Raw genomic sequence first — 14,706 nt, forward strand, 5'->3', positions numbered from 1 at the left:
CCTATGCAGAATGCAAATGTGATGAACTCTGTGTTTTGGAGCTGAAAGTGTGTGTAGGAGGAACATTTTGGACTCGGTGATCATAATTCCAATAATTTCAGTTATGGAGGAGGACTAGACTGGTCCTCAAATTGAGATTACAAATCGGAGAAATACCGATTTTGATGGCATCAGAAAGGATCTGGCAGGTCTGGACTGGGACAGGCTGCTTTCTGGTAAAGGGATGTTTGACAAGTAGGAGGCCATCAAAAGTGAAATACTGAGAGTACAGAGATCCTGTTAGAATAAAAGGCAAAGCTAACAGGTTTAGGAAACTTTGGTTTGAGGGATATTGAGACCCTTGTTATAGTGAAGGAGATGCATTCAATTATAGGCAGCAAGGAACAAATGAGGCACTCGAGTATAAGAAATGTAAGAGAATACTTGGTGGGAAATCAGGAGGGCTAAAAGGAGGCATGAGGTTGCCCTGGCAAACAAGGTGAAGGAAAATCCCAAGGGCTTTTACAGATATACTAAGAGCAAAATGATAGCAAGGGACAAAATTGGCCCACATGAAGATTAAAATGATTATCTATTCATGGAGCCAAAAGAAATAGGAGAGATCTGAAGTGGATTTCTTTGCTTCTGTATTTACTCTGGAGACAGTAGCGAGGTAACGGACTGTATCTGGTTAACAGAAGAGGAAGTGCTGCTGACCTGAAGCAAATTAGGATGGATAAATCCCCAGGGTCTGTCAGACCATGTGGGACGCTAAAGCAGAAATTACAGGCGCCCTGGCAAGTGTATTTGAGACATCCTTAGCCACAGAGGAATGGACGATAGTTAATCTTGTTCCATTGTTTAAGAAAGGCTCCAAAAACAAGCCACAAATTTATAGACCGGTGAACCTGATGGCAGTAGTGGTTAAATTTTTGGAAGATATATAAGGGATAAGATATGTGAGTATTTGGATAGACAAGGCCTGATTAGGGATAGTCAACATGGCCTTGTATGTGGTCGGTTGTGTATAACCAATCTCATAGTTCTTCGAGAAGGTTACTAAGAAAATTGTCGAACGCAGTGGATATTGTTTACATGAACTTTAGCAAGGCTTTTGACAAAGTCACGCATGGCAAGCTGGTCCAGAATGTTCTGTTGCTTGGCATTCAGGATAAGGTCAAAAATTGGATTAGACATTAGCTTTGTGGGAGAAGCCAGAAGATGGTAGGAGATGGTTGTCTCTCTGATTGTAGGCCTATAACTAGTGGTGTACCACAGGAATTGGTGCTGGGTCCAATGTTTGTCATCTATATCAACAATATGGATGAAGCTGTAGTAACTGGGTAACAAATCTGTGTACGACACCAAGATTGGGGGCATAGTGGACAGCGAGGAAAACGGTCAAAGCTTGTAGTGGGATCTGGATCAGCTGGAAAAATGGGCTGAAAAATGGCAGATGGAATTTAATGCAGACAAGTGCGAGGTATTTAACTTTGGGAGGATAGGTCTTACACAGTGAGCGGTCAGGAAGAAAGGGATCTGGGAATACAGGTCCATAATTTATTGAAAGTGGCATCACAGATAGATAGGATCATAAAGGGAGCTTTTGGTACCTTGGCCTTCATAAGCAGAATACTGAGTAAAGGAGTTGGGAGATTATTTTCAAGTTGTAGAGACATTTGTGAAGCCAAATTTGGAATACTGTGCAGAGTTCTGCTCGCCTACCTACAGGAAAGATATCAATAAGATTGAAAGAGTACAGAGAAAATTTACAAGGATGTTGCCATTAGATAAGAACCTGAGATAAAGGGAAAGGTTGAAAAGTTAGAACTTTATTCCTTGGAGCAAAAGAGAATGAGGGGAGATTTGATAAGAGGTATACAAAATTATGAGCAATATAGATAGGGTGGGCTTTCTCCACTGAGATTGGGTGAAACGAACTAGAAGTCATAGATTAAGTTTGATTGTAACATTGAAGAGAAGTTTGGAGAAGTACGGAGAAGGACATGGATGGGAGCGGTATGGATTATGGGTTATGGGGTTATGGACCTGGTGTGGGTTGATGGGACACAGCAGAATAACAGTTCAGCACAGACGAAATGGGCCAAGTGACCAGTTTTTGTGCTGTAATGCTTTATGATTGTGAACGTCTTGCGACGTAGTACTTTGTTCATCTGGCTGCAATGCATGTGCTGAACCAGGGGTGGGGAAAAAAAACCTGGCAAATAAATTGATCAAAGAACTCAGCAGTTTAAGTAACATCGAGCAACACACACAAAATTCTGGAGGCACACAGCAGGCCAGGCAGCATCTACCAAAACAGTACAGTCGTCGTTTCAGAAGTCAACAGCACTGGAGAAAAAAAAGCTAAGGAGTAGATTTAAAAGGTGGGGGAAGGGGAAAGAGAAACACAAGGCAATAGGTGAAACCTGGAGGGGGAGGGATGAAGTAAAGAGCTGGGAAGTAAATTGGTGAAAGAGACAGAAGACCATGGAAGAAAGAAAAGGGGGGAGGAGCACCTGAGGGAGGTGATGGGCAAGCAAGGAGATAAGATGAGAGAGGGAAAAGGGGATGGGAGATGGTGAAAAGAGGGGTGGAGGACATTACCATAAGTTCGAGAAATCAATGTTCATGACATCAGGTTGGAGGCTACCCAAACAGAATACAAGGTGTTGTTGTTCCTCCAACCCAATTTGGCAGGAGGAGAAGATGGCGGCGCCCCTGCGCAGCTCTCTGGTGAAAACTGACATCGTATCTGTTAAATAGGGGCCGTGGACAATTCTGATTTGATGGAGAATGGACGTGAAAGCACAGAGGAACATCTGGAGAAATTTCTGAAACACTCGTTTCGCTGCTCTTGTTACTGTGTGGTCAGGAATCTTTTGGAGGTTAGGCCTCAAAAATCCCTGGCCTTGCCTGCTTTTGGCGACCGAGAAGGAGGTCGAATCGCTTGGACAGAGATGGTGCTCAGTACTCGGTGTTGGAGAGCTGATCAGAGCTCTAAGTTTTCGGACGACTCAGAGTCGGATTGTGGTCGGCATGGCAGGGAGAGTTTTTCTTCCTTCTCCCGTCTGCGTGAGATGTGGGACATTTGAGAGACTTTGAACTTTACTGTGCTCATGGACTTCTTCATCAAGTTATGGTATTATTGCACTGTTGTAACTATATGTTATAATTATGTGGTTTTGTCAGTTTTTTTTAGTCTTGGTCTGTCCTGTGTTTTGTGATATCACACCGGAGGAAATAGTGTATCATTTCTTAATGCATGCATTACTAAATGACAATAAAAGAGGACTACGTGTCTTCATAATCTAAAAAGTATGGCCATATCATGACAGTGGAGGAGGCCATGGATACACATATTGGAATGGAAATGGGAAGTAGAATTAAAATGGGTGGCCACTGAGAGAGCCCACTTTTTCTGGCGGACAGAGCGTAGGTTCTCTACGTCAGGTCTCACCGATATACAGGAGGCCACACCGGGAACATTGGATGCAGTATATGACCCCAACAGACTCACAGGTAAAGTGTCGCCTCATCTGGAAGGACTGTTTCGGGCTCTGAATGGCAGTGAGGGTGGTGTAGGGGCAGGTGTAGCACTTGTTCCACTTGCAAGGAAAAGCGCCAGAGGGAGATCAGTGGTGAGGGATGAATGGACAAGGGAGTCACATATGGAGCAATCCCTGTGGAAAGCAGAAATGCAGAAAGTGGGGGGGGGGGGGATGGGAAAATGTGCTTGGTGGTGGGTTCTCGTTGGAGTTGGTGGAAGCTTCGAAGAATTATTTGCTGGACGCAGAGGCTGGTGGGATGGTAGGTGAGGACAAGAGGAACCCTGTCCCTGGTAGGGTGGCGGGTGGATGGGGTAAGAGCAGACGTGCTTGAAATGGAAGAGATGCGGTTGAGGGCAGCGTTAATGGTGGAGGAAGGGAAGCCCCTTTCATTGAAAAAGGAGGACATCTCCTTTGTTCTACAATGAAAAGCCTCATCCTGAGAGCCGATGTGGTGGAAACAGAGAAATTGAGAGAAGGGATGGAGTTTTTACAAGTAACAGGGTGGGAAGTGGTATAGAACAGAGATTTCTTGAACTTCCAGTCATGCCCCCCACCCCCTTCACCATTTCCTGTCCTCTTTTCCCTCTCACCTTTCTCCTTTCCCACCAATCATCTGCCTCTGGTGTTCCTCCCCCCTTTTTCTTTCTTCCATGGCCTTCTGTCTCTTTCACCAATTTACTTCCCAGCTCTTTACTTCATCCTTCCCCTTTCACCTATCACCTGAGTTTCTCTCTCCCCTCCACCCGCCTTTTAAATCCACTCAGCTTTTTTTTCTCCAGTCCTGCCAAAGGGTTTCAGCCTGAAATGTCAACTGTACTCTTTTCCTAGATGCTGCCTGGCCTGCTGAGTTCCTCCAGCACTTTGTGTGTGTTGCTCAGATTTCCAGCATCTGCAGATTTTCTCTTGTTTGAGTTAAGTAATGTCATTGGCACAGATGCAGGATTTCAACCAAAATGCTGACAATCCTTTCCCCCCCACCCCCACAATGATGGTGCTTGGCTTGCTGAGTTCCTCCGGTAAATTGCTCTAAACTCTAGCATCTGCAGTTTGTGTCACCAGGAAGGCCAAAAACAGAAAATGAAACCCCCATTGTATTTGCACTAGGGTCATTTCACTTCATATCCTGCAAGTTCGTGGAAGTCTCTTGAAAAACTGCATCAACAGTACCGTCATGGGGAAGGTCACATGTTGAATTTTTAAACAGCACACATTCTGAATCTCTTTCTTTCTTTTTAAATCTTTTTATTGAATAAGTATACAAAGGGTAAACCATAAAGGCACTAATACACTGTTAGAAAGTACAGGAGATATTAATACAGAAGAAAAAATTGATACAAACAGTGCAATTTAAACATAAAATAATATCGTAAAATAATAGTATACTGATATATATATCAATAGAGAAAAGGAAAAAAAACCCCAAAAAAAGACCCCCAAAAGAAACCCACCGTGCAACTAAACTAAAAGCAAAGCAAAGCAGTGGGCTAACTTGGAAACAGGTATTAAAGAACTTACAATCACGTCCTCAAACCCGACCTCCATTAAAAACAGTTTAAAAAAAAAAGGCAAGAAGGGGATATAAATATGGAACAAAAGAGAAAAAAAATTACATTAAATGAAAATATTGAATAAAAGATCTCCAGGTCTGTTCAAATTTAAGTGAGGAATCTAAAGATTACTTCTAATTTTCTCTAAATTTAAGCATAATATCGTCTGGGAAAACCAAAAAAAGGTAGTTGGAGCATTAGGCTCTTTCCAATGTTGTAAGATACATCTTTTCGCCATTAAAGTAAGAAATGCAATCATTCTACGGGCTGAAGGGGAAAGATTACTGGATATTTTAGGTAATCCAAAGATAGCAGTAATAGGATAAGGAGAAATATCTATATTCAATACCTTTGAGATAATATTAAAAATGTCTCTCCAAAAAGTTTCCAGAGTAGGACAAGACCAAAACATATGAGTTAAAGAGGCTATCTGCCCCGGACATCTATCACAAAAAGGATTAATGTGAGAATAGAAACGAGCTAATTTATCTTTGGACATATGTGCTCTATGAACAACTTTAAATTGAATTAGGGAATGTTTAGCACAGATAGAGGAAGTATTGACTAATTGTAAAATCTGCCCCCAGTCATCCACGGAAATAATAGAACCCAATTCTTGTTCCCAATCTGACCTAACCTTATCAAATGGAGCTTTCCTAAGTTTCATAATAATATTATAAATAATAGCCGTTACACCTTTCTGACATGGATTAAGGTTAATTATAGTATCTAAAATATATGTAGGAGGTAGCGTCGGAAAGGAAGAGAGTATAGTACTTAAGAAATTTCTAACTTGGAGATATCTAAAAAAAAATGTATGCTTGGTAAATTATATTTATTAGATAATTGTTCAAAAGACATAAGGGAACCATCTAAAAATAAATCCAAAAACCGTGAAATACCCTTAGTCTTCCAAATTTGAAATGCACGATTCGTGAAAGAGGGAGGAAAAAATATGTTACCTAAAATAGGGATCACTAGCCCAAATTGGTTGAGATCAAAAAATTTTCTGAATTGAAACCAAACACGCAAGGTATACTTAACTATCGGGTTAGAGACCAGTTTGAGGCGTTTCAAATCAAAAGGAAGAGAGGAACCTAGAGCCAAGTGCATAGCCCTGAGCAGATTGTAATTCCAATACTACCCACTTAGGAATGGATAGTGTATCTTGGTCAAGTAACCAAAATTTCATATGTCGAATATTAATTGCCCAATAATAGAATCTAAAGTTAGGTAATGCTAGACCTCCATCTCTCTTGGCTTTCTGTAAATGTATTTTACTCAATCTCGGGTTTTTATTTTGCCAAATAAATGAAGAAATTTTAGAGTCAACTTTATCAAAAAAAAAGATTTTGGAACAAAAATCGGTAATGCCTGAAATATATATAAAAATTTTGGCAGAATAAACATCTTAACTGCTTTAATACGACCAATCAAAGTTAAATATAATGGAAACCATTTAGATGAAAGTTGAATAATATGATCAATTAAGGGTAAAAAATTAGTCTTAAATAAATCTTTGTATTTACAAGTAATTTTAATCCCAAGATATGAGAAATAATTATTAATCAATTTAAACGGAAATTTATGATACAAGGGAAGTTGTTTATTAATCGGAAAAAGTTCACTCTTACTAAGGTTTAATTTATAACCTGAAAAAAGACTAAATTATGCTAATAAATCTAAAGCAGCACGGATAGATTTTTGAGGATTAGAAATATATAAAAGTAAGTCATCAGCATAGAGTGATATTTTATGGGACTTTAGACCCCGATTTATCCCAATAATATTTGGAGATTCTCAAATGGCAATTGCAAGAGGTTCTAATGCAATATCAAATAATAAAGGACTAAGAGGACAACCTTGTCGAGTACCTCGAAAAAGAGGGATAAAAGGTGAGCTTAAAGAGTTAGTACGGACCGAGGCCATAGGAGAATGATATAACAGTTTAATCCAGGATATAAATTTCGAGCTAAAATTAAACATTTCAAGCACCTTAAATAAGTAAGGACATTCTACCCTATCAAAAGCTTTTTCAGCATCTAAAGAGATAACACACTCAGGAACATTTTGTGAGTGGGTATAAACAATATTTAACAGTGTGCGAATGTTATAGAAAGAGTAACGACCTTTAATAAAACCCGTTTGGTCTTCCGAAATAATAAAAGGGAGTACTTTTTCTAATCTGTTTGCTAATAGTTTAGAAAAAATTTTAGAATCAACATTTAATAAAGATATTGGTCTATAAGATGCACATTGAGCAGGATCTTTATCCTTCTTTAATATTAGAGAGATTGACATTCTATAAAAGGATTCGGGAAGTTTACCAAGTTTTAATGAAGCCTCCAAAACCCTACAGAACCAAGGGATTAATGAAGGTGCAAAAAACTTATAAAATTCCACGGTAAACCCATCAGGGCCAGGAGCTTTCCCCAGGTTCATCGAGGAAATAACATTCTTAATCTCATCAGTAGTAATGGGAGTATCAAGCATAGAAGACATATCCTGTGAAATCTCAGGGAAATCTAGGTTATCTAAAAAGTCATTCATATATTTAGAGTCTCGTAAAGACTCAGATTGATATAAGGAAGAATAAAAATCAAAGAAGGTTTGATTGATCTCCGCATGATCAAATATCAGTTGATCATTTTGATTATAAATCTGATTAATTTGAGATTTAGTATAATTAGACTTCAGTTGGTTAGCCAACAGTTTACCAACTTTGTCACTGTGTACATAAAATTCACCTCTTGTTTTCTTTAATTGGTTTACAATCGAGGACGAAAGTAATAAGCTGTGCTCCATTTGAAGTTCAGTTCTTTGTTTATACAGCTCCTCAGAGGGAGCTGTAACATATTTCTTATCAATTTCCTTAATCTTGTCCACAATTACCAAATCCTCCTGCTTCAACTTCTTCCTCAAAGCAGCAGAATACGAGATAATCTGACCATGAATATAAGCTTTAAAAGTATCCCAAAGAATGTTCACAGAAATATCCTCTGTGTAGTTGATTGTAAAAAAGAAATCAATCTGTTCATTCATAAAATTAACAAAATCCGAGTCCTGAAGCAGCAACAAATTAAAACGCCATTGTCTATTATTTTGTGTATTGACCTGAATTTTAATAGAAAGCTTAAGTGGAGCATGATCCGAAATGGTTATAGAATCATAATCACATTTAATCACTGAAGAGATAAGCCAAGAGTCAATAAAAAAAATAATCAATTCTTGAATAGGAATGGTGAACATGTGAAAAAAAAGAAAAATCTTTTTCCTGAGGGTGCAAAAAATGCCAAATGTCCGTCGACCCAGAATCAGAGAGGAATGAGTTAATCAAAGTTGCAGATTTATTAGGTAAGGTCCGTAGAGGAGCCGAACGGTCCAAAACTGGAGATAAGCAAGTATTAAGATCTCCGCCCCAGATCAATGAAAACTCATTCAAATTCGGGAACCGATTAAATAATGATATATAAAATTCCGGACAGTCCATATTGGGAGCATAAACGTTAACCAAAACTACCTTTTTATTGAATAGTAGACCACTAACCAGTAGAAATCTACCATTCGGATCAGAGATAATATCATGTTGTACAAAAGTAACTGAGGAGTCTATAAAAATAGAGACGCCTCGAATCTTAGCGTTAGAATTCGAATGAAACTGTTGACCCTTCCAGAATTTAAAAAAACGTAGTCTGTCTCCCCTCCGCACATGGGTCTCTTGTAAAAATAGAACATGTGCTTTAAGTCTCCGGAATAGTTTAAAAACCTTTTTCCTTTTAATAGGATGATTAAGACCATTAGTATTCCAGGAGACAAAATTAATAATAGACTCCATAAACCCTAAAGTCAACCCGCAAAAAAGAGGATTGACGATAGGTTCGACCCACGAACCAGGAAAGGGAACAGAACAAACCAGGGATAACGGGTAGGAGAACGCAACCAATGCTTCAGTAATGTAAATAGCCCAAGAAGAAAAAAACTAAAACATGAAGTCCCTCCCACCACCCCATGACCCCAAGGCTAAATCTAAAGCAGACCCGTCAAAAAGAAGGAAGTACCAGAACTACCCCCATGACTTCTGATACACGCTCACTAAAAAAAGTGTAAATATAAAAAAGATCAGCTAGTTATAAAACAGTAAAAGAATAAAAAAAGTAGAACAGTTAAGACAAACACGATATAAAACAGAAAAAAACAGAAAATATAAAGAAAACCGTAACAGACCACAGACCCTATGATAACCAAAAAAAAAAAGAAACGAAATTATTAATATAAAACAAGTTAGGAAAACCTACAGAAAAAAGTACATTTAAAGACTACGAAATTTAAGGCCTCAAAGGAAATACACGAAATGATGCTGAGGGAATAACCACCTATAATCCCCAGGGAAAAAGAAAGGAATGACGCAGTTAGAAAGAAAGTTTGGCAACCATATTAATTAATCAAAAAAAACTTGTCTGCCCATATAAAGCAACCAAAAATTAAACCCGACAGATTCACAACCTCCAATCAAACGGAGATAATTAAAAATTATGATTAAGATGTTGAAGGTGAAAATTGATCCAGATAACTCTGGGCATCCAATGGAGATTGAAAAAAACGAAGGGCTCCGTCAGGCGTACATATCCTTAAACGTGCAGGGTAAAGCAGCGCTGGTTTTAAATCCATCTTGTAGAGTTCCGACATCACAGATCTGTAACGAACCCGTTGATCTCGAATCTGTTTGCTGAAGTCCTCCACGAATTGGAACTGAAGATCCAAAACATCAATATAACCTTTAGATCGAACAAATCGAAGCAGTTTCTCCTTGTCTTGAAAGTAATGAAAACGTAAAATGACATGTCGAGGTTTATCTGACTTAGACGAATATGATGGAACTCTGTGAGCCCGATCCAATAACGGTGGTTGGTCAGGAAATACTGTAGGAAATGCATCTTTTAAAAGTTGAGAAAAAAACATTATAGGGTTGTCAGATTCAACAGCTTCACGAACACCAATAATTCGAATATTCTGCCATCGCATTCTGGATTCTAAGTCAGAGTTTTTAAAAGTCAGGAAGTCCAGTTTTTTCTTCATTGTAGTAATTGTTTCTTCAATTTTCTCCATCTTGAGTTCATTTTGTTGCGTGGATTTTTAAAGATTAGATATAGCCGACTGATGTTTCATGATAGATGTTTGCATTTTATCGATTGAACCCGCAATTTTCTGGAAATTAATTGAAATTTCCACGCAAATCAGTTCTGTAATAGAGGTTGAAATTTCCCTTTGAATTAGATCCGATATAGCTTTCAGAGTCAATGGTGGTTCAGTCGGAGGGAGATCGGTACCATTCGGTCTAACCGGAGGTTTGCCGTCTTTCCCATTTTTTCTGTTCTTGGACATAGCAGACCTTAAAAGCATCCGAATATCAAAAAGCCCAATTTGTTTCAGATTATTGTAAAAGTCGATGCCTTAATGGTTAGCTAAATATAGCTGATCATAAGAAAAAAAACTCAGAGGTAATGGAGCGAGTCAAGAGCACGACTTCACTCCATGAGCTCTACCGGAAGTCTCACATTCTGAATCTCTAACGTTAAGTGTGTAAATACTATTGAAATGGGTATATAAAGGCAAGGGTATTCGCAAGTACAATTGTAACTACAGAGAATTGCCAGAACACTCTAGTACAAGAACTTAAAAATCAATACAGTACTCTATATCGAGGGAAACCAACTTTTAATGAGAGCCAAATGCCAATTTTATGTTTAAAGATATTTAATTTCTCTTGAGCAAGGGCAATATCACAGGTAATGATGCTTAGATTTTCTGAGCAAAATGAGGGGAAGGACAGAAATGGGGTAAGGAAGTTAACCATAATGATCTTATAAACTTCCTGGTGCTCTGCACCATATACAGTGGCTGCAACATAATAAAATGCATACAGAAAGATTTTATATGCCATTTCCCAAAGTACAAATAGCAAAAACTCTAGCAGGGTTTAAATAAAAAGCCATATTCTTCTCACCTTACTGAATGTTACAGCAATAACAACACACTTGTATGCAGTAACAACTCAGACATCCAAAAGTAATTAAATATAATTCTTTGGAAGTGCAGATCACTTATATTGTGAGAAAACACACTGGCTTATCTGCACATGGCAAGAAAACTAAGCACTATAGAACTGTCCACTTCACCTGTTCCAGTGTTGCTGGCAAGGAAATGAATGTTGAATGTTAATTTCTTCAAGAAATCAAAGGAAGTGTTCACTCAAGTTAAAATTAAAACTTAATCCTTCTTTGAAAAGGCAACATTCTAATATGAGTAGATATGTACTAAATTTCTGGAGCAATGCTGATCTCTGCAGCCACATTGCTCAAGAAACCCAAATAACAGAAGTATTACTGTAGAAACTTGCCAACAGATAAAGCATTATTTTAGAACCAACTTCCCATACTAAAAAGTACAAAAATGTTTCAAGAGTAGCTTAAGACATCAACCTTAATCACAGGACATTTTGAAAATCACTTTCTCACTCCATCTACACTAAACATGCCAAAATTTCAAACAGATTGAATTTCATGAAAAGTGATGTCAAAAACATAGAAATTGAATCAAGTAAATTGTCCAGTACCTGTGTTAAAAATAAATAGAAGATTGTGTCCTGAGAGAGAACAGAATGAGAAGCAACACGCAAAAGAAAGTTTTCAAGTCCAATCCTTCGTCGTTCGACAAAATCAGGATCCATGTTGTCAGCAGATAGTTTATGCCAAACAAATTCAGCCTGGAATTTATCATAAAAGAGAGGTCATTCAAATTAATTTCCAACTTCAGATTCAGCCTGGAATGAATCATAAAGGAGAGGTCATTCAGATTCACTTTCGAACTCAAATACAGATTCACTTCCAAAATCAGATTCAGCCTGGAATGAATCAAAGGAATAGTCATTCAAGTTCATTCCAATTGTATCAACAGCCAAATTCTATCAAGTGCCTGGGTTGTTTTGCCTTCACTATTTTATCCTGACATTGATTCAAATTTTTTTCTAAACATGGACTTCCCAGCAAGTTCCTAGGCTTGTTATACACGTTCAAGATGTCATATAGCATGGGTCACAGTAGGACGGTGATGAATACAGTTCAAAGGAAAAAGAAAATAAACAACTCTGCCAGCATTGATTTTCAAAACCAACTCCCAAAAGGCATGAGTTTGATGACCTAAAGTAATCTTTTTGATCTAGAAAGAGGCTTGAAGGAAAGGCAGTAAATTCCAAACGTCCTCTCAAAATCATTATAAAAGACTGATTAGTCTTATAAAAAAAACTAACAGACAGGGTCACTATCAACTTGGATATGAAATTAAGAATTTCAAAAAAAAATTACTAAAAGGGGCTTTCCATAATTGCGAGGACAACATACAGCCTTGTTCCAAAGCCAGATCAGTAAGTAAAGAGCTGGAGATGAATTGAAAAATGAGGAGTTATAATAACAAACATTTGCATATCTACGTTGACAGTGAGCAGGCACAGTAACAATGGACACCAAGTGGCCTCACTGGTGAATTTGCTCAGCATTCTTCACTACACTTGGCTCAATGTGGCTGATTGTTGCAGCTTGAGGCAAGGGTTGGAAAAAGATGGCAAGAGGAAATATCCATTCCCACCTACCAAAAGACACTTGCAGCCCTCAGACCCAGCAAATTAGTTCTCATTTACTGTCTCCCAAACATTCACGTATGTGGTGCTTGTAACCCAAGAAGGAGCTACATCTTTGTTTTAATTTGTTTCAGTTTTCATCACTGCTATTTTTTAAATAATTGCTACTATCTATTCGGGTTGTCTATTGTATTCAATGCTCTTGATCTGACCTCCTCTACATTGGTGAGATCTGTTGTAAATTAAGGGACTATTTTGTGAGCACCTCCACTCCATCTGCCACAAGTGGAATTTCCTGGTAACCAACCATTTTAATTCCTATTCCCATTCCAGCATGTTAGCATGTTGGTCCATGACCTCCTCTTGTTCATGATGAGGCCACTCTTGGAGGAGCAACACCTCATAATCCATCTAGATAGCCTCCAACCTAAACGCACAAACATTGATTTCTCCTTCTTTTTCAATCTTTTTATTAATTTCAAAATATAGAAACAAAACATAGCAATAATACAATTAGTAGGAGCTATATTGTTACACTTAAAAAAAGTAATTGCCAAACCAAGTAGTGTAAATTAACAAAGCTCCCAAACATGTAGAACTAACCACGGATAATACAAAGCAAAAAAAAAACTGGAAAAAAAAATCATGAAAAAGAAAAAAAAACAAAACAAAAAAAAAGCAAACCCCATCCCCAAAGAAAAACAAAATTAATCAACTAAACTAAAAGACTTAGGCAAAACTAACAACTTAAAAATGGAAAAGAAGAAAACCTTAGTGTCGACGACTCCATTCCCCTCCAACAACAGTACAGAGAGATAAAACAAGTTTGGAAATGATCAAATTACATCAAATGAAAATGCTGAATGAATGGCCTCCAAGTTTTTTCAAACTTAATGGAAGGGTCATAAACTGCACTTCTAATTTTCTCCAAATTCAAACACACCATAGTTTGTGAAAACCAATGAAATACAGTAGGGAGGATTAATCTCTTTCCAATTCAACAAAATGGACCTTCTAGCTATTAAAGTAAGAAATGCAATCATCCTTCATGATGAAGAGGTTAAATTATTTAAGTCTATCATTGGTAGTCCAAAGATAGCAGTAATTGGATGAGGTTGTAAGTCTATATTTAGGACCGTTGAAGTAATATCAAAAATATCTTTCCAATATTTCTCCAACAAGGGACATGACCAAAACATGTGGGTTAAAGAAGCTACCTCGGAATGACATCTGTCACATATTGGATTAATATAAGAGTAATAACGAGATAGTTTATCTTTGGACATAGGAACCCTGTGCACTACTTTAAACTGTATCAACCTATGCTTAGCACATACCGAAGATGAATTCACCAACTGAAGAATTTTTTCCCATTTTTCAGTCGGTATATTAATCTCAAGTTCCCTTTCCCAGTCAGCTTTAATTTTATTAGAAGCATTAGGACATAGATTCATAATTATATTATATATAATTACTACTACACTTTTCTGAGAGAGATTTAAATCTAAGATTTTTTCCAAAGTGTCCATTGGATATGGGTGTGGAAAATTAGGGGAGACAGTAATTAAAAAGTTTCTAATCTGTAGATATCTAAAAAAGTGAGATCTGGGTAAGTTATATTTATTAGAGAGTTGATCAAAAGACATAAAACAATTATCCAAAAATAAATCGCGAAAAGATATTATACCTTTGGTTTTCCAATCAAAGTAAGCTTGATCCATCGTGGAATGTTGAAAAAGAAAATTTGATATAATGGGACTTGCTAGAATAAATTGATTAAACCCAAAAAATCTTCGGAATTGAAACCATATACGTAAAGTATGCTTAACTATTGGGTTGTTCATTTGTTTATAAGAAGGATTTCTCCTTCAAGTATTTTTTCCTTCTTTCTAATTCTCTTCTCACTTGCCTATCACCTCCCCCTAGTGCCCCTCCTCCTTTCCTTTTCCCAATGGTCCACTCTCGAATCCCATCAGATTCCTTCCTCTCAGTCCTT

General features: G+C 37.6%; 1 protein-coding gene across 2 annotated transcripts in view; it reads right to left on the bottom strand.

Moving 5' to 3' along the window:
* Nucleotides 1-14,706, bottom strand: part of snx4 (sorting nexin 4) — an 86,062-nt gene that overhangs the window by 30,678 nt on the left and 40,678 nt on the right. For both annotated transcript variants that reach the window (XM_072262092.1, XM_072262091.1), the window contains exon 4: nt 11,691-11,840. In XM_072262092.1, the coding sequence (XP_072118193.1) occupies nt 11,691-11,840 (150 nt within the window). The remainder of the gene's footprint in view (nt 1-11,690; nt 11,841-14,706) is intronic.

Source organism: Mobula birostris, chromosome 6 (assembly GCF_030028105.1).
Source record: "Mobula birostris isolate sMobBir1 chromosome 6, sMobBir1.hap1, whole genome shotgun sequence".
Taxonomy (NCBI): domain Eukaryota; kingdom Metazoa; phylum Chordata; class Chondrichthyes; order Myliobatiformes; family Myliobatidae; genus Mobula; species Mobula birostris.